Genomic DNA, 19,575 nt, shown 5'->3' on the forward strand with positions numbered 1-19,575 from the left:
CCATGAGCTCCCGAGTAGGTATCATCTTATAGGGATGCAATTTATTTTCTTTTAATATGTTTACTATCGATGTATGGCTAGCATTGAATGTAGTGGATGCCTGTCTACTCGATGTATGTGGATTTTCCTGAAACTCAAACAACACATCTAATTTGAGTTCATCACTCAGTGCATTGGCAGCTGCTTTTTTTATCTGCCTTACATGACCAAACTCGCGAAACTGCTTCTCTATTTTACTTATTGTTCCTTGGGATATAGGCGGTAAATTAGGAAATTTCTCATGAAATAGGCGAGTTACTTCCTGTTGTGTTCGGGTGTTATCTCCGTAACCAATCATTTATAAAACTGTTATTTTATGCATTTCCGTTAATCTAACCATTTTTCAGAATTGAATTGAACGAACTTTTTACTTAAATTAAAATACTGACAACTTAAATAAAACAAATTACTAATGCTTGTTAAAATAACGTTGCCACGGAAATTTTTTAAAGTTTGTTAATGGTAACCATCTAAAAACCACATTGTTATGGTTTTTGTTCACTTTCTCATTATCAAGACCTAAACGGGAAATAAGTTTTGAGTATATGTTAGCGAATTTCGGTAACCACATGATTTTAATTTATTTTATCTTAATTAATCTTAATAAACTTGAAAGCGACAACATTTTTGAATGGAGAATGAAAAGACCTTTCAAACGATTTATCACAAGCCTATACTTCCTATTTTAAAAATTGGGGGTTATACCTGTCATTCTAGGGGGGTTGAAGGTAGGGGTTGCATTTTCACGTTAAAGAATGTCAATTTATAATTTAAATTTGACGTGTTTCGGGATTTTTTACAAATATGTACAGTAACCTAAATAAGGAATTTATTCCATTTGGCTTTTACACACTGTATGCATTTACATTGACAATTGTGATCTTGAATCAGGTTACAGTTGTTTAAACCAACTTTTTCTTCGATTTAACCAATTGTGTCACGAGAAAAGTTTAAAAATTTCATTAACGAAATCGAAATCTTGTATATTCACCCGAAAACGCACAGTTCCCAATCAGATTGTATTACAAGAGCATAGTTTTTTCCGTCATTTCTCACGTAACATACATAAAAGTAACAATTGATCAAAAATTAGTCCGGAAAGAGCACATTGAATGAATATTAAAAAATGCCGAGAAAGGATTAAATATATTAAAAATTGTAAGTTCTTACAGCTGGGGAGCCGATCCAGAAATGTCCATGTTATTATACAGGTCATTTATTAGATCAATTCTGGATTACAGGTACTTTCTATACTCTCAATCAGCCTCCAGTAACTAAAAAAGTTAGATAATTAAATGAATAAATGTCTAAGATTATTACTTGTCAAATCTTCGTGTAGAATGTTGCGAAATACTTCTACAGTTAAGAAGAAAATATCTATGTAATAAATTTTTGTCGAAAAGTTTATCTAAAAATGTTACCGATATTCCAAACAAACTTAACTGATGTGCCTGAGATAGGATTACGCTTTCTAAGAGATTATTCTAATTATTATAAGTCGTTGATAAATGTGATGTTTAATTTAGAAATAGTAAATGATTTTAAAAATTATCATTTCATATTTACAGATGCATCTAAAAAAGACGATTAAGCGTCTTGTGCATTTTGTGACTCTACACAAAACTATTTCGAGGCTAAAAGCTTCTAAGTGAATTTTTAAGTTATTCAGTTGAACAACTCGCTAACATTTTTAAAATATCAGATTGTATAAGTCTTTTACAAATATATCTACTAATATTAATATTAATTATATCTTAGAAAATATATTAACCAATTTTAAATACCTCTACGAGGAAGGAAAAATAGTCAAGTTTGTTTGAGTTAAAGCTCATTGTGGAATCATCCATAATGACAAAGTAGACCTACTAGCCAAGGAAGCATTTGATTCCGATAATTTTGTAAATTATTTATTAATTCCGGAAGACCTTTATATTATTTCAAAAAATGTAATTAGGCAGGAATCGATGAATAAATAAAATAAACAGCTTGTTAAACCACATATACAAGCTGTTCACTAGATTAGTGACATCAAGATTGAAAAAAAAAATTAAATTTCTACCAACCGAGAGAGCCAGGAGACAGGATTCCGATCAAATTATGGTACCAATGCTCACCTCCATACAGTAAAGACACTCATTGAAAAATCTATAGAATATAACAAACCTCTTGTCCTTGCTTTCATAGATTTTCATATAGCGTTCGACACGATCGAAATAGACAGCTTTATTCTTCTTCTTCAAGTGCCGTCTCCATCAATGGAGGTTAGCGGTTATGGTGGCAAACGTTTGTCTATCTCCAGCTGTTCTTAAGAGTTCCTCAAATCCAAGTCCTGTCCAGTTTCTGATATTACGTAACCAGGACAATTTTTTTCTTCCAATTCCTCGCTTTCCTTCTATTTTGCCTTTTATTATCAACTGAGGGATGTAGTATTTCTCGTTGCGCAACAAATGCCCTAAATAACTGGTTTTTCTTCTTTTGACTGTTCTCAATAGTTCTTTTTCTAAATTGAGTCTCGCTAGTACTTCTTCATTTGTTTTTCGTGCTGTCCAAGGAATTTTTAAAATTCTACGGTACACCCACATTTCAAATGCCTCGATTCTATTCAGGCTCTTTATTTTTAAAGTCCATGTTTCGACTCCGTAGAGAAGAACAGACCAGATAAAGCTTCTATAAAGACAGCTTTATAGAAGCAACCTTTAATGAGCCATCTACTAAAGATATTTCTAAAAGTCATTCACAACCGAGTTTATCAAAAGTTGGATTCAGATATTAGTGATACACAGATGGGGTTCAGAAAGGGACTAGGTACTCGAGAAGCTCTCTTCGGTTTGAATGTTCTTACACAAAGATGCCTAGACGTTAATCAGGAAGTACAAGCATGTTTTATCGATTTTGGAAAAGCGTTTGACAGAATACACCATGATAAGCTAAGAGATATTCTTGAAAGAAAGGACATAGATAATAAAGATCTGCGAATAATTCTCAATCTATATTGGAATCAGAAAACAAACATCAAAATAGAAAATGAGATATCACAAGCAATAGAAATACGTAGAGAAGTACGACAGGGATGCATTTTGTCACCGCTGCTATTTAATGTTTATAGTGAAAGCAGAGACAGAGATGTTAAAGCTTATAAATGAGGAAAACATTGGAATACTGGTCAAGCTTTTCAATGATGTTTATTCGACTGGTGATATCCCTGAAGATTGGTTAAAGTCCGAATTCATAACACTACCAAAAAAACAACGTCCGAAAAACTGTAGCGATTATAGAATAATAAGCCTTATGAGCCACACTTTTGAAAATATTTCTACGCATCATCCACAGTAGAATCAGAGATAAATGTGAAGAAGACCAGGATGAAACACAATTTGGCTTCAGAAATGGACTGGGAACTCGGGACGCCCTATTTGCACTAAATGTATTACTGCAGAAATGTCGAGGTCAAAGGAAAGACGTCTTTGCTGTATTTATTGACTATGAAAAGGCCTTTGATCGAGTACAGCATCACAAATTAATTACAATATTAAAAGATAAAGGAGTTGATAGTCAAGACATACGATTCATAGAAAAGTTATACTTTCGTCAAACAGCGACAGCTAGCATAAACGGAAAATCAACAGAAATATGTAAAATACAAAGAGGTGTCAGACAGGGTTGTATATTATCCCCACTGTTATTTAATTTATATTCAGATAGAATATTTAAAGAAGCGCTGCATAATTTGGAATGGGGCGTGAAAGTTAATGGAATTCTGATAAATACAATCAGATATGCAGACGATACAGTTATTGTAAGTGATGACATGAATGGATTACAATGCCTTTTAAATGCCATTGATACAGTGGGAAGAGAGTTTGGCCTAAACATAAAGTGTTCAAAAACAAAACACATGGTGTTTAGCCGTTTAGCACATCAAGATGCACGATTATATGTTGATGGTCATATAATTCAAAGAGTGTCCAGTTTTAATTATCTTGGTTGCCATATCACTGAACAACTAGATCCAGATCAAGAGATAAAACGTAGAATCGAGATAGCCCGCACGACATTTTTAAAAATGAAGTCATTCTTCTGTAATGATAACTTGCAACTTCAACTTCGAAAGCGCATGGTTAAATGCTACATTTGGTCAGTCCTCTTATACGGTGTCGAAGCATGGACATTAAAAATATCCACCATTAATCTTCTGGAGGCCTTTGAAATGTGGCTGCACAGACGTATACTAAAAATTCCATGGACGGCTATGCTGACAAATGTGGCAGTTCTTGAGAGAGAAAATGCTGCTCGCGAGCTGCTTGATTACATCAAATGTGGAAAGATGGCCTATTTTGGACACGTAGTAAGGGGAGACCGATATAATATTGTTCAACTTATTATGATGGGTAAAATCGAAGGACGCCGAGGAATTGGTAGAAAGCAGGCCTCTTGGTTGAAGAATATCAGGGAGTGGACAGGAATGAGGAAAGCTGAGCAACTCTTTAGAATAGCTCAAGACAGAGACAGTTTCGCCATGTTAATCGCCAACGTCAAGGGGACTTGATAGGGCACGTTAAGAAGAAGAAGTGAAAGCATCTGCCAGGAAACCCTTTTGCAAGCAAACGAAGGAATCGTAATCAATGGAGAGATTGTAAATAATATTCGATACGCAGACGACACTGTACTAGTTGCAAGAACAGTAGAAGAATTACAACGATTACTTATAAATGTAAATATTGCCTGCAACAATTATGGCATAAGTATCAATATCAAAAAAACCAACAACAGAGATATTTGCAGTATTTTGGACACATTGCTAGAAGAACAGGTACGATGGAAAAACTGATAGTCGAGGGTGGAGTTGAAGGAAAGAGGCCTAGGGGAAGATCTCCAAGCCGTTGGGTAGACCAAACAAGAATATTGATTAACCAAGGGTTACATGAAGCCGAACAACTAGCCCAGGACAGGGAAGGATGAAGGGAAATCGTGAAAAAACTGTAAAGGCCTGATGGTGTCACCACATCCCAGAAGGGATTAGGACTGAGGAGGAGGAATAATAATAACATAGTGTGTAACAATTACAATTTGCTTATAGGGGGCTAAAAGCGGGACTGAACAATCACTGGGCTTGGAAATAGGCGTGCGACTAACGCTTCATGAGACGCAAGACCATTTGGAGGCGAAATCCAAGTTAAGTTCCTGATATCTTGGTTATGCTTTCAGTAGGATTGTTATCTATTAATGTATGTTAATTTCTACATTATCTTTGTTTGTCTATTTTTATTATCAATATTAATATATATTTTTCCTAAAATATAAAATTTAATGTTATTTAGTATAATAATATTATGGTATTTTCTAAATATAAATCATTTGGTGAGTGAGCTTTGTTCATATTCACGGAATAAAAACATTGTTGGCAGCTGAAAAATCCTACCAGCATTTATTTACCGAGGCTTTCCATAAAAACATAGGAAACATTCTTTTCCAATTACCTAATCGTCATTTTTCTTAGAAAAACATAAACTAGCTGTTAACACTTGAAGAGTTTCAAAGCTTAAAACTACTGCATCCTTCTTGCATGAAAAAGTTTATTTGTGGGATGAATGGATATGGCTTTCGGTTACTAAGTAAACTGTTAGAAGCCGACATAAAGTTAAAGAAGACGGGAAATATAACTCGTTACAAAAAGCAGGAGTGAAGCGAACACAAGAAGGGCTGCAGAGATGTGTATCGGTCCGATTGCCAAAACTGTTTTGTAAATTTGTAAACTTCAATTAGGTTGGTGCAAATCCTAATAAAATGCGGCACTGACTTGATTTTTTAATTTCATGCTTTGTAATGCACTTTTACGCTTGCTGCGTTTATTTCCTGGCCTGTCTAGATATACAGGGTGAGTCATGAGGAACTTTACATACTTCTACCATATGTAGAGTCCCTCAGGGAGCATATCATGTGGCCACTAAAAAATGTCAACTCCTCTTCTTTATTAATTAACAGGGTGATTTGTGTAATTGACTATTTATTTCATTTTACTGTAGTGTTTATACGGCTCATTTGATTTTTTTAATTTTTGCATGATACAGTACACTACTATCAAGCATTCGACTGGTATTAGCTAAACAAAAAAAATCCAGGACTGGCTTTGGAAAAATTAATTTAGGGATTCGTATTAAATATTACACCCTGTATATATATATTTTTTTAAATGCAATAAGTGATTTTCAAACTACATAAATAGCCAATGAAAACGACATATGCGACAATGTTGTCGCACTTTTATTAAATTTTTAGTGAACGATCAACTCTTACCAAAAATAGAACAACCATAATGAAGTGTCAAATTATAAGGAAATTAATTTAAACAAATGTTATAAATTTCAAACATTTTAATTGAAATGATAAACTGAGTCACTGCACAACAAAAAACAGTAACTACTAACAATAACGAAGAACAATTTAAAAAAAAACTAAAAATATGTACATAGTTATGATAAACCCATAAATTAGAACTGGAAAAGATACAATAATGGTAACAAAATAAAAATAATTCAAAATAGATTTTCGAAATGGAACCCTGCAGCCTGTATACATTTTTGTTGCCGAATTGTTAATTGACGTATTGAATTACGGATACTCTGGGGATCGTTTCTAATAGTATTACAACAATGTATAATTATATCAATTAATTGTTGTCGATTATTAATATTCACTGCGTAAGCTAGTTGCTTCAATCGTCCCCAAATATGGTAATCAACGAGATTGAAATCAGGGGATCTTGAAGGCCACGAAATAGGACCTGCATGTCCTATCCACCTGTTGCCATAAACATTATTGAGATGTCTCACTGCCAGTAAAAAGTGTGGGGGTGCCCCATCATGCTGAAAATACATCCCTCGGATAGCAACGTTCGCGTTGGCAAGCAAATTCGGCAAAATATTTTGTAGAAAGTTCAAATAGACCTGCCCTGTTAAAGGACCATCAAAAAAGTGAGGACCTACTAATTGGTTATTTATGACACCAATCCACACGTTAACCGAAAACCTTAACTGAGAACGACGTTCTCGAATAGCATGGGGATTTTCTTCTGCCCACATGTGAATTTCGTGAATTATTTATCCCGTCTCTGGTAAATTGTTCTTCATCTGTTAATAGTGTCCTGTATAGCGTTGGTCGATTATTGTTAATCCATCTACAAAATTCCAACCTATCGATCTCATCTCCAGCATGTAGTCGCTGAACCATTTGAATGTGATATGGGTATAGATTATTTTTTTGTAAGACTCTACTTACTTTTGATTGAGTAACATTGAGTTCTCGACTTACTTGTCTAGTGCTTATTGTAGGGTTCATAGTAACGGCGTCCATAATGTCATCTTCCTGCGCTTCATCTACATGTCGCTCTGTTGTTCCACTAGGAAAAGTGCCATTTTCTCGCAAATAATTAAAAACTGACCCAAATGTTGGATGACTGGGAGTTCGACGATTAGGAAATCTCCTGCGATATTCTCTACTAGCAGCCCTACCATTCCCATTACAGAATCCATAAACAAATATTATGTCTGCATATTCTGTGGTCGAAAACTGATGTGGCATTTTGAACGAAAGTAACAAAAGCTCTACCAAAACTAACACAATGTACTTAACGTAGATATGACAGAAGAAATAAATAACAATTGATAATGACAATAATGACAATGGGTATAAAATATCAAGAAACGTCAAACGGTCAACGCCAACCTTCATTTTAAACTTTTTTAGATTTATTTTTATTTAGTACAGTTGATGCAATGTATTATTATTTGACATAAAATTTTAATCATTTACAATCAACAAAAACTAACACATACAAGAGGTTTGACTTTTTAATCAATTTAATTTATTATTTATCGAAAATAATGCCCCAATACGATCTATGAGTAAAAATTTAAAATTGAAAAACAATTGATTCTATCGTAGAGATAATTCAAAGTGACAGTGAAGATGTTAATTTTCTACGTATTAGATTATGTTGTAGGAACTCATTTTAATTAAAATGTTTGAAATTTATAACATTTGTTTAAATTAATACCTTATAATTTGATACTTCATTATGGTTGTTCTATTTTTGGTAAAAATTGATCGTTCACTAAAAATTTAATAAAAGTGCGACAACGTTGTCGCATATGTCGTTTTTATTGGCTATTTATGTAGTTTGAAAATCACTTATTGCATTTAAAAAAAAATTATACAGGGTATAATATTTAATACGAATCCCTAAATTAATTTTTCCAAAGCCAGTCCTGGAATTTTTTAGTTTAGCTAATACCAGTCGAATGCTTGATAGTAGTGTACTGTATCATGCAAAAATTTAAAAAATCAAATGAGCCGTATTAACACTACAGTAAAATGAAATAAATGGCCAATTACACAAATCACCCTGTTAATTAATAAAGAAGAGGAGTTGACATTTTTTAGTGGCTACATGATATGCTCCCTGAGGGGCTCTACATATGGTAGAAGTATGTAAAGTTCCTCATGACTCACCCTGTATAGAGTTTATGACTAAATTTTAAATAAATAATAAAATACAAAGCAAAATTAATTAAGGTTGTTTTTTGTTGAATTGTAACAAATTTTAAAGAAGTAAAATTTTAAAAAGATATAATTTTGCAATCGCATCTAAAACCTGCTGTATTACTAAAAAATAGTTACAAAGAATATTCCTAAGCATACTTAAAAAGCCACACATGAAGCAATACTCCGAAAACAAAATCGTCATTTCCATAAGTCACCCGCTGAAAATATTCTTAAGAATATGAAGTCGATCTTTGGTTTATAATGATGATCCCATCTTTAAGGGCTTTCCAGGTGTATTTTCTTCAGACTGGTAGTTTGTACCATGTGTTCTTGATAATGAGTTCGCTGCCCTTGCAAATTCACACTCTTATTGTTACTCTTAAGACAGTGTCTTAAGACCAAGTATTTACAACGCTATGAATGAGTTAGGAATTCCAAAAAAACTCATATGTTTGATAAAACTGACAATGGTGAAGGTGCTATCAGCAGTAAAAATTCAAAACGACTCGTCAACCCCATTTCAAATACATAGGGGGTTAAGGCAGGGAGATGCGCTGGCGTGTCAGCTTTTTAATGTCGCCTTAGAAAAAGTTCTAGTTCTAGTTCAGTCCAAATTCTAGCATATGCAGACGATGTGGACATTATAACAAGAACTAGGGCGAGAACTGCGGAAATCCTAACCGAGCTAGTAGCAGCAGCAGAACGAATGGGGTTACAGATAAATCAAAATAAAACCAAATTCATGGCGACTAGCACAAACACAAGAGCTGGAAATGTTGACACAAATTTAATCATCAATGGGAACATCGGTTAACCCCAATAATAACACATCTGAGGAAATAAAAAGGCGAATAATAATTGCAAACAGGTGTTATCATGGTCTATCAAAGTACTTAGCTAACAAACGTCTGTCTCAAAAAACTCGTATAGGGCTGTATAGAACACTGATAGTCCCCGTTCTCACATATGGATCAGAGGCATGGACGCTAACGAAAACAGATGAATCCGCTCTATCTATTTTTGAAAGAAAGGTGCTACGCAAGATATTCGGAGCGGTCTGTAAAAACGGAATATGGAGGCGTAGATAAAACTTTAAACTGCAGAATATCTACAAGCATACGTTTGGTGGTAAAGATATTACCACTTTAATTAAGCGAAACCGCCTGCAGTGGGCAGGACATGTAGCCCGGGCCCCTGAGTCAAACATGATAAAAAAGATTCTAACAGCGCAACCCGTGGGAATGAGAAGACGGGGTAGATCAAAGCTGAGGTGGATGGACAGGGTAACACAAGATGCCGAGAAGATCGGAGTCGGCAACTGGAAAATGCAAGCGAGGGACACAATAGAATGTCGTAGAAAGCTTGAGAAGGTCGAGGCCCTCTAAGGGCTGTAGCACCATGATGATGATGATGATGATGATGATAATGTTACTCTTAACAATTGTCTAAAATTTTGCAATATAAATTCTTCATTTTTAAATATTAATAAACTTAGCTGAACTCAGAGGCTATTGGCATTGACCGCTGTACGTAAATAAACACAAGACACGGCAATTTTGATAATTAGATAATAATATGAACTACCAAAATGAGAGGTATTATTACTGTTTCGTTACGAGTCACACTGGAATCGGTACATTTACATATTGTGCAAATCAATCATTGCTGTATTTACTCCAGTTATCAAAGTCGAAAATACCACTGAACCTCTAAAAAATCATGCACACAAAATCTTGTAATGTTATAAACGTCACATCTTTATTAATTTATATCTAAATAATTATTTTATTTTAATTTCTTTTTCTTCAAAAAGTAGTTGGCGCCCTCTGTCTTTCTTTTCTTTTTCTTTCTCTTTGGTAGAATAAATATTTGCCTTCTGTCTCTCTCTCTCTGTCCGGTAGACTAAGTATTCTGTTCTATGTTGATAGAAAAGATAATTCCATCATATAGGAACATCCTATGACATCTGTGCTAACTTCATGCAGTCCCTTCCTACTTCTGTCAATCACCTTTAATGGTGGGATTATGTTATCGCTTAGATTTTGTTGTTTCTTTTGTATGAAAAATGCTTTCAGAACAAGAAAGTAGCGTCTCAATTTTTATTACAAAATGTCAAGTAGTTTAGGAGATAAAGCAAAAAAAAATTTTATTTTTTAACTTCAAAGGGCTGTAACTTTTTTTGTGTACACTTTTGTAGTAAGGTAAGTTGCATTCAATCAATTTATTTTTGTCCCCGGAATGCGTGATTTAATTTATCACATACCTTTTTAAAACACCCTGTATAGTGTTACTTGTGAATGATGCCTGAGGTGCGATATGATTAAATAAAACAAACAGAAATAATTACAAATGCGTCTACCAATTTTATTTTATGCCAAATTGAAATTTTGTTTAATATGTTTGCTTTAAAAACCACCCTTTTTGTTATAAATATCCCCTTTCCGCAATATTAAATAAAATGTCACGTAAAAAACGTGGCTTAGGCCCAACGGAAACCATCCGTCGTGTTTCCACTTCGTGACGCAGATTGTAAAGTCCAATTAGCATCAGCTAAATTACGTGTGTAACAATTTCATTCGACTACATCGTTTACCGGGGCTCAGCGTGTTTTTTTGTTTATACACATAATTTACCTAGAAGCCAGTGATTAAAACAGCTCCAACAATTGAAATGGACACTCGCTTTTCGGCAATAGGCGATGATGGAAATCTTTTTGAAGAAGTCTTTGAAAAAAAAAGATTTTTTTTTATTAAGAGTAGTTAATTTTAATAGTAGATTGAATGGATCTGATTAATTGTTTTTGTTTTACGTAATGCATTTATTCATTTATGTTAAATGTTCGGAATTCTTTATAAATCATAACAATGATGGTTATTATAGCCTTGTAACATATCATAAGGAGAGATATCGTAACACCATCAAATCAGTTAAAACATATCCACGAGCAGATGTCACATCAGACCATAACCCACTAATCGCTAATGTCGCGCTTAAGCTTAAACGTATTAGAAAACCCCAAAGAACTCCAAAATCAGATGTTAGAAAACTGAAAGAAGCTGATATGAAAAACAAACTCCAACAGAAAATATACGAAAACTTTGATTACTTAGATAATAACACCTACGAGATAAACCAACAATGGGAAACATTAAAAAACTGCCTCCTCGTTTCATGCAAAGAGGTATTAAAAGAGCCGATAAGAAACAGAGACAACAGGATGACCGACGAAATACTCGGCAGCATAGACCAAAGAAGACAAGCCAAGAACAAGGACAGTCACAATTACAAAATCATTAACAATAAAGTCAGAAAACTGATAAGAGAGGCAAAACAAACTTACTATGAGTAAAAATGTAAAGAGATAGAAGATCTTCATTAGACAAAAATGTAAATACTATGATAACGACTGACGCAAGGCTAAAACGATGGAAAGAATATATAGAAGAGCTCTTCGAAGAGAAAACCTACAAGAAATATCTTTCGATAACAGAGAAACAAGTATAGAAGTTCATCATCATCATCATCATGCAACCTCTTCTGTCCACTGCTGGACATAGGTCTCTCCCATTTTTCGCCACTCTTCACGGTTCTGTGCTTCTTGTTGCCATTTCTTGGATATTCCTCTAATGTCGTCCATACAGCGTGTTGGTGGTCGTCCTGTGCTGCGTTTGTCTTCTTGTGGGCGCCAGTCAATTAGTTTTCTGGTCCATCTTGTGTCCTTCAGTCTTGCTATGTGACCTGCCTAATTTCAGCTTGGCTCTACGTGCTACGACATCACTGATACCTGTTCTTTTCCTTAAGTATAGAAATTACAAAGGAAAAAATATTGTATGCACTAAAGAACCCCAGAAACGGAAAAAGCCCGGTTCCAGATCAACTGCCTATTGATATCCTTAAAATAATAGTAAATGAGAACATGGATGTCCTCTTAAAGCTCTTTAATGAAATTTATCAGTCGGGTGACATATCCAATAAATGGTTGACCTCAAAATTTATTTGTCTCCCAAAAATGAAAAATGCTAGAGAATGTTGTGATCACACACTTAAAATGTAAAGATCATCCATAAACGCATTTACCAAATACTTGATATGGATATTGAAGAAACCCAATTTTAATTCCCTAGAGGCGTAGGTACCCGTGAAGCTCTATCATTCAACGTACTAATCCAGAGAGGCTTGGATGTGAACCAAGATATGTACGTCTGTTTCGATGACAACAAGGCTTTCGAAAAAGTCCGCCACAAAGAGCTAATGGACGTCCTCAAAGCAAAACAATTACAATAAAATAACCTTCGAATTATAACAAATCTATATTATAAACAGCAGGTATATATACGCATTAATAAATGCACATCAGAAGAGTTCAAAATTAAAAGAGGAGTGCGACAGGAGTGTGTATTGTTACCACTACTATTCGATGCATACTCTGAAGAAATTATGAAAAGTGCTCTTGAGGGAGAAACAGCAGAAATAAATATCAATGGAACACCAATTAACAACATTAGATATGCGGACGATACTATCATAATAGCAGACAACCTCCAATATATCCAAAAGATAAAGAACAAGATAGTCTAGTATGGAGAAGAATATAAATTAACAATAAACATCAAGAAAACTAAATTTATGAGGCTATTAAAAACCCAAAATAATTATGAAAGTTTGACAATTAACGGTAAAACTTTAGAACAAGTTGAAAACTACAATTATCTTGACACAATAATTAATCACACAAACGATTACTTTAAAGAAATCAAAGTTCGAATAGAGAAAGCACGAACAAACTTCGATAAAATGAGAAAGGTACTTTGTGCAAGAGAACTGAAATTAGACTTGAGAGTTAGGCTGGCAAAGTGTTATATATTTCCGACTCTGCTTTACGGGATAAAAGCATAGATACTTAACGCGTTTACTACTAAAAAGTTGGCAGCATTTGAACTGTGAATGTATAGAAGAATCCTGAAGATATCATGGACCGAGCATGTAACAAACAATGAAGTCATGAGAAGAGTCAACAAAAGAATGGAAATATTGGAAATCATCAAGACACGAAAGCTGCAATACCTGGGTCATGTTATGAGTAATGAAAGATACAAACTACTTCAATTAATTATACAAAGAAAAATCCAGGGCAAGCGAAGTATAGGAAGGAGAAGAATCTCATGTTTGCGTAACGTGAGGGAATGATACGGATACACATCAATCGAACTATTCAGAGCGGCACCATCTAAGATCAGAATAGCCATGATGATTGCCAACCTCCGTCGCGAAGATGGCACGTGAAGAAGAAGAACATATCATAATCCGTCTGCTTCTTTAGGTGCCGTCTTCTTAGCGAAGGTTGGCGATGACCTCTGCAAAGTCTTCCCTATTTTGGGCTTTACTTATTAAACTTTGAAAGTCTAATCCTGACCAATCTTTGATGTTGCGCAGCCAGGTCATTTGTCGTCTACCCGGTCCACGTCTGCCTTCTATTTTCCCTTCTATAATAAGCTGAAAGAAGTTATCATAATCCTGCCCTCATATATTTTTTTCTCGACAATATTTCTTTATACAAGAGAGACATATCTGCTAAAATCTCTTTCAGGAAAATACTTGGGCTGTATTTCAATACAATATCAAACACAGTTTAAATTTTCCTTTCTTACAATATTTTTTTTTACAATTATTAATTATCAAATTCCAAACTACGTTTCTTCTTCTAAATTTTCTGGTAAAGCCTGGTTTCATAGAAGAAATTAATAAGGTTTTGGAATTGATCTGGCGAGCTGAGAATAGTTTGTAGGTTTCGACTCAAAAGATTCTTTTTTGTGTTGTTGTTGAAATAGGGACAGTCTACGAGAATATGTTTAACAAATTGAATATTACGACAGTGTGTACATGTAAGTGGATCTTGGGAAGTCATTAAATGTTTATGAGTTAGTCTTGTATGTCCGATTCTAAGTCGGCCAATTAAGATTTTGTTTTTTCGTGGCATTGAAGGAAACTCAAGCTTTTTAACGGTGTGACATTTGCATAATATTTTTAAGATACGACTGTAAATCTGTATGTAGTTGTATGTTTTAAGTCTCCATATTAGTAGATGCGGTTTGTTTTGCAAAGAGGTCGGCTAGATCGTTACCAAGGATTTCTACATGAGACGGAATCCAGATCATCGTTATGAATATTCTCAGTGGGAATATCTATCGAAAGTTTGCCTCATTGGCGCCACAGCCTCTTAAATAGTTTTCACACCTAAATAAAAGAGGGGTAATGTTCACTTTTACGCACCAAGTAGTATTTTATCAGTTCATTCTCACACATCGCCCTTGAGGCATGTGCATTTTAAAAACACTCTCAATTCATGTATAAAATATTTCTCTACGCCGAAATCGGTTTTTTATACATACGGTTTTCTCTTTCACGTGTTATAAAGAAAGAATTGTTTGACATTGTATAGTCAGCTACGGTCGTGTTGAGGCTTCTCTACTCTAAAAATAGTTAATTATAAGTCGATAAACTTAAAGTGCTTTTATTTCTCTGGAGCTATATTTGCTCACATTAACAATCCTTATCCTTCAACGGTCACTGAAGAACCAAACCTATGGAGATACATCCACTCACAAGTCCTTTAAAGTAAGGCTTGGAATCAAAAGATTTCCAACCCTCTTATGTAGGGAGCCAGTTACAAGGTTCCCCCTCATGTACATATTGCTACTTTTTTAAATTCTGGTGATAGTAAGTTTGTATCTTGAAGAATAGAGCATAATTCAGCAGTATGTATGCAGCAGAAGAGCGGGGGATTACAAGATATAATGAAATTTGTGTTTGAAGTTACAGCACATCCAACAACTATAGGACTCTTAGAAGCATCTGTGTATACAAGTTGGTCAAATCTGTTGTAAGCAATATTAATTCTTCAAAGGTTTGCCTTAGAAATTGTGGATTTGTCTAATGCTTATCATAATTAATTAATGGGAGATTAAAATCTGCTTTTAATGTATTCCAAGAAGGTTTAGGTGATATTAATATTGAAGTTGTGGCGGAAAGATCGATGTTATTCAAATGTGGTAAGAGATACTGTGCCCTATATTGAAGTTTAATAGGAGAAAGAGAGTTTAAAAGGTCATTACTTAGTAATTTATAAGCTGGATTTTCGGTATAACCTGAGATTCGAGACGAATATTTTAAAAGTAGTTGCCGGTGACATAGCCAGAGGAGAAGTTCATTAACTTCTCTGTATAAACTCTCTGCGGTGCTCGATCTGAAGGTTCCAAGGCACATTTGAAGTGCAATGTTGTGTCCAGAAGTAAGCAGCTTTAAATCTGATGGGCTAGCTGACATATAAATGAAACTGCAGTAGTCTATTTTAGAATGAATAAGATATTTGTAAATCTGAAGTAAGGAGTCTTCGTCTGCACCCCAATGATGATTGGACAGCGTTTTTAATATGTTAAGATTTGTTATGCACTTGGTTTTGATCTTTTAAATGTCATTTCCAGGTAAGTTTACTGTCGAATGTGAGTCCTAAAATCCGTATACTCTTTACTGCTGGTAGACAAGTACCATTTATGGTAATTTTAGGATTTATAGTACTGGCTGTTCTGCGCGAAAACTTAATAATTTTTGTCTTCTTAACAGAAAGGTTAAATCCACTTACTGAAGTCCATTCAAGCAATTGGTCAGTAGCATTCTGAAGCAGTTTGCAAGTGGCAACAGTGTCTTTGCCTCGACAGAAAATTATTAAATTATGTGCGTAGAGTGCAAACTCGACTGAGAGCTCAATTTTTTTACATATATCGTTTAAAACAAGTATAAAGAGTGTAGGACTCAATATCGACACTTTGGGAACGCCATTAGTTTGAATAATAAATGAAGATATATTTCCAGATATACTGTACTCCTCGAGTTTAGCTATAAGAGACCTATACAAAGTATCGAATGCTTTTTCGGTATCAAAAGAAACAATTAGTAGGTATTGTTTGTGCTGGAAGGCGTTGATGACTGATGCTTGGAGGACTGCTAAATTGTCTGCTGTACAATGTGATTTAGTCATAGTCATAGTCATCACATTCCTCGACTACGAAAAAGCTTTTGACACCGTAAAACACGATGAAATAATAAAAATGCTACACAATGCTGATATTGATGAGAAAGATATAAGAGTTATCCAGAATCTCTATTGGAATCAAAAGGCACGTGTAAGGCTGAACAAATCAACAAACACAGAGGAATTCGAAATTTTACGAGGGGTGCGACAGGAGTGTATTTTGTCTCCTATGCTGTTCAACCTCTATGTGGAGAATGTTTTTGCAGAGGCACTTGAAGGCACTGATTGTGTATAAAGGTCAACGGGTACCCGATAAATAACATTCGTTACGCTGACGACACCGCAATAATCACAGATAACGAACATGAAATGCAGTTGATACTAAATAAAATAAACACCACAGGAAAAACATATGGCCTGAAGATAAATGCTGGAAAAACAAAATGCATGACAATAAGAAAGGGCGCATTTTTCAGAGCACAACTGCACGTAGATAATGCTCCAATCGAGCAAGTGAAAACATTCAAATACTTGGGAATGATGGTGAATGACCAATGGGATCCTCAACAAGAAATAGAATGCCGTACCAAACAAGCAAGACAAGCTTTTCTTAAATTTAAACCGCTACTTTGTAACCGCAATCTTTCCTTCAATCTCCGTTACAGAATGATTAAGTGCTATGTATGGTCCATATTGTTATACGGCATGGAGACATGGACGTTGAAAATATCTTCCATTAACAAGTTGGAAGCCTTCGAAATGTGGACCTTGCGAAGAATGTTCCGCATACCATGGACAGATAGGGTGAGAAACGAGGAAGTCCTAAGAAGAGCAAATACTGAGAGAGAATTGCTCAGCTTGATCAAGGCACGAAAGATTGGATACCTGGGCCACATCCTGAGAGGGGAAAAATACGCAATCCCTCAACTAATTATCCAAGGAAAGATTGAGGGCAAGAGAGGAGTAGGTCGCAAACAAATGTCGTGGCTGCGAAATATAAAGAACTGGACAGGCGTAACTAACACTGGCGAACTTTTGCATGCCGCAAAAGACAGACGTCTGACCTTAAGATAATTCGCCAACGCACTATAGGTGCACGGCACCATAAGAAGAAGAAGACGATGTGATTTAAGACCTAATTGTGCCAAACTTATTATTTTTTCTAGGTACCACAGGAGTCTTTTATTGATTATTTTCTCCATAAGTTTGCACATTGTACATGTGAGAGAAATTGGTCTGTAGGAATTTGGATCAGTTGAAGGTTTCCCTTGTTTTTTAACAGGAACATTTTTGGATTTTTGCCACAAATTTGTAAATAATTTTTTGATCCATATTAAATTGTAAATTACAAGCAGTTTAGCTAGACTAGGCCTAGAAAGATTTTTAATAAAGATAAAGGGAATGTTATCTGGACCTGCAGTTGAATTTTTGAATCCGTACAATGTGTCTGATAATTCTTGTAATGTAAACGGCATATTTAGAGAAATTTGATCAGATTTTCTGCTATCAGATACACTAGAGTTTAGATTTAGATAGGAAGCTGCAAATTTAAAGAAGGTCTATTTGTTGCTTTCTTATGAAAATTTTCACCTTGAAGATGTTACAATTTGTTGACTACAAGTGACTGTGCTGTTTTGATTAAGTATAGCAAACATTTTTGAATAAGTTTTCTTTCCTATCATGTGTTCAATTATTTTACAAATTTTGCTAGAAGGAGAGTCTGTATTTATCTAACAACATTTAACTTGCATATAAATAATATAAAATAAAAGAGAAATGAACCAAAAACTTTGCGTAGTTCCCCTGTAAAAACTGTGAGTTTGGTTTGTGGCTCTTTTGTATTGAAGTAACGATAAATTTAGTTAGAGTAAATATAAATTATTACAATTAATTTTATATGTATAAGAGACTCACCTGAAACATCCAGATTAAAGTCAGGCTCGTTCAAGACAACTTCCAATCTATCCTCGTCGTCACTATCATCGCCCACTACCGAACTAGAAGAGTACATTCCAGATGTAAAATCTTCCAAGTCATTATTATTACTACGTATTCCGTTTGTTAGCAAATCACTAAGGTGTCTTGTAGGGGGGTTGTTTTCGTGTGACGTTTTGAGTTTTTGTCGAATTTCGTTGTGGTTATCATCTGAGGAAGAAACTGTTGCAGGCACTGGGATTTCGGTTACCATTGTTGTTGGGTCATTTGACATATCAACTGCAAATTAAAAAGTACTTAAGAATAATTTAAAATACGGTAGATATTTATAAGTTATAATGTATAAAATAATATTGGAATTTGTAATTATAAATCTTATACATAGGTTTCCGTTTTAACACTTTAAGCGCTTTGTGTATAAAATATATACACAGTAGTCGGGTCCAGGGCGCCGTGTGTATAGATTTTATTCACGAGGCATAGCTGTATTGTAGGCCGTGTGTATGCGATTTCTGCACAGTTAACGTAGGTATCTTATGGGATATGTATTGGTGCAGCGCTACATTACATCATATCAAATTGGCAGATAAATTGGTTTTGTCAATAATTTTTTTTTACAGTTTTGTTGGGACGTTTTTATTACAGTAAAAAATTATTAATTTTAAAGTAAAGTATCTATGTTTGTACTGATAATTTGTTTATTGTGTAAAAATTACAAATTAGCTAAAAGTAGTTCAAAATAAAACAAATTTACACATTCTAAAAACAAAAAAAAAAGATTATAAAAAACATTTCAGTAGATATTGACATCAAATAAAAACTCGTAAATACAAAAATATTAGATATATCAATTATTTTGGTTTACACACATGAGAATTGAAAAAGCAGTCTATACAAATAGGTGGTTTGTCCGGACATGCTGGACAGATATATATCACTTGTTTGCTCTGAGGCCGTGTTTAGTACTTATAAATAAAATGTCTCTTTTGTCCTTCCACTTAGATACAACTATACTATGTTCTGTTATGTTG

The 19,575-nt window shown here is 34.5% G+C and overlaps 1 protein-coding gene across 1 annotated transcript in view; it reads right to left on the reverse strand.

Moving 5' to 3' along the window:
- Positions 1 to 18,820, reverse strand: part of zfh1 (Zn finger homeodomain 1) — a 557,667-nt gene extending 538,847 nt beyond the window's left edge. The window contains exon 1 of the mRNA XM_072533083.1: positions 18,524 to 18,820. Coding sequence (XP_072389184.1) covers positions 18,524 to 18,818 — 295 coding nt within the window. The 5' untranslated portion in view covers positions 18,819 to 18,820. The remainder of the gene's footprint in view (positions 1 to 18,523) is intronic.
- Between the last annotated feature and the right edge of the window lie 755 nt (positions 18,821 to 19,575).

This window comes from Diabrotica undecimpunctata, chromosome 5, assembly GCF_040954645.1.
Source record: "Diabrotica undecimpunctata isolate CICGRU chromosome 5, icDiaUnde3, whole genome shotgun sequence".
Taxonomy (NCBI): domain Eukaryota; kingdom Metazoa; phylum Arthropoda; class Insecta; order Coleoptera; family Chrysomelidae; genus Diabrotica; species Diabrotica undecimpunctata.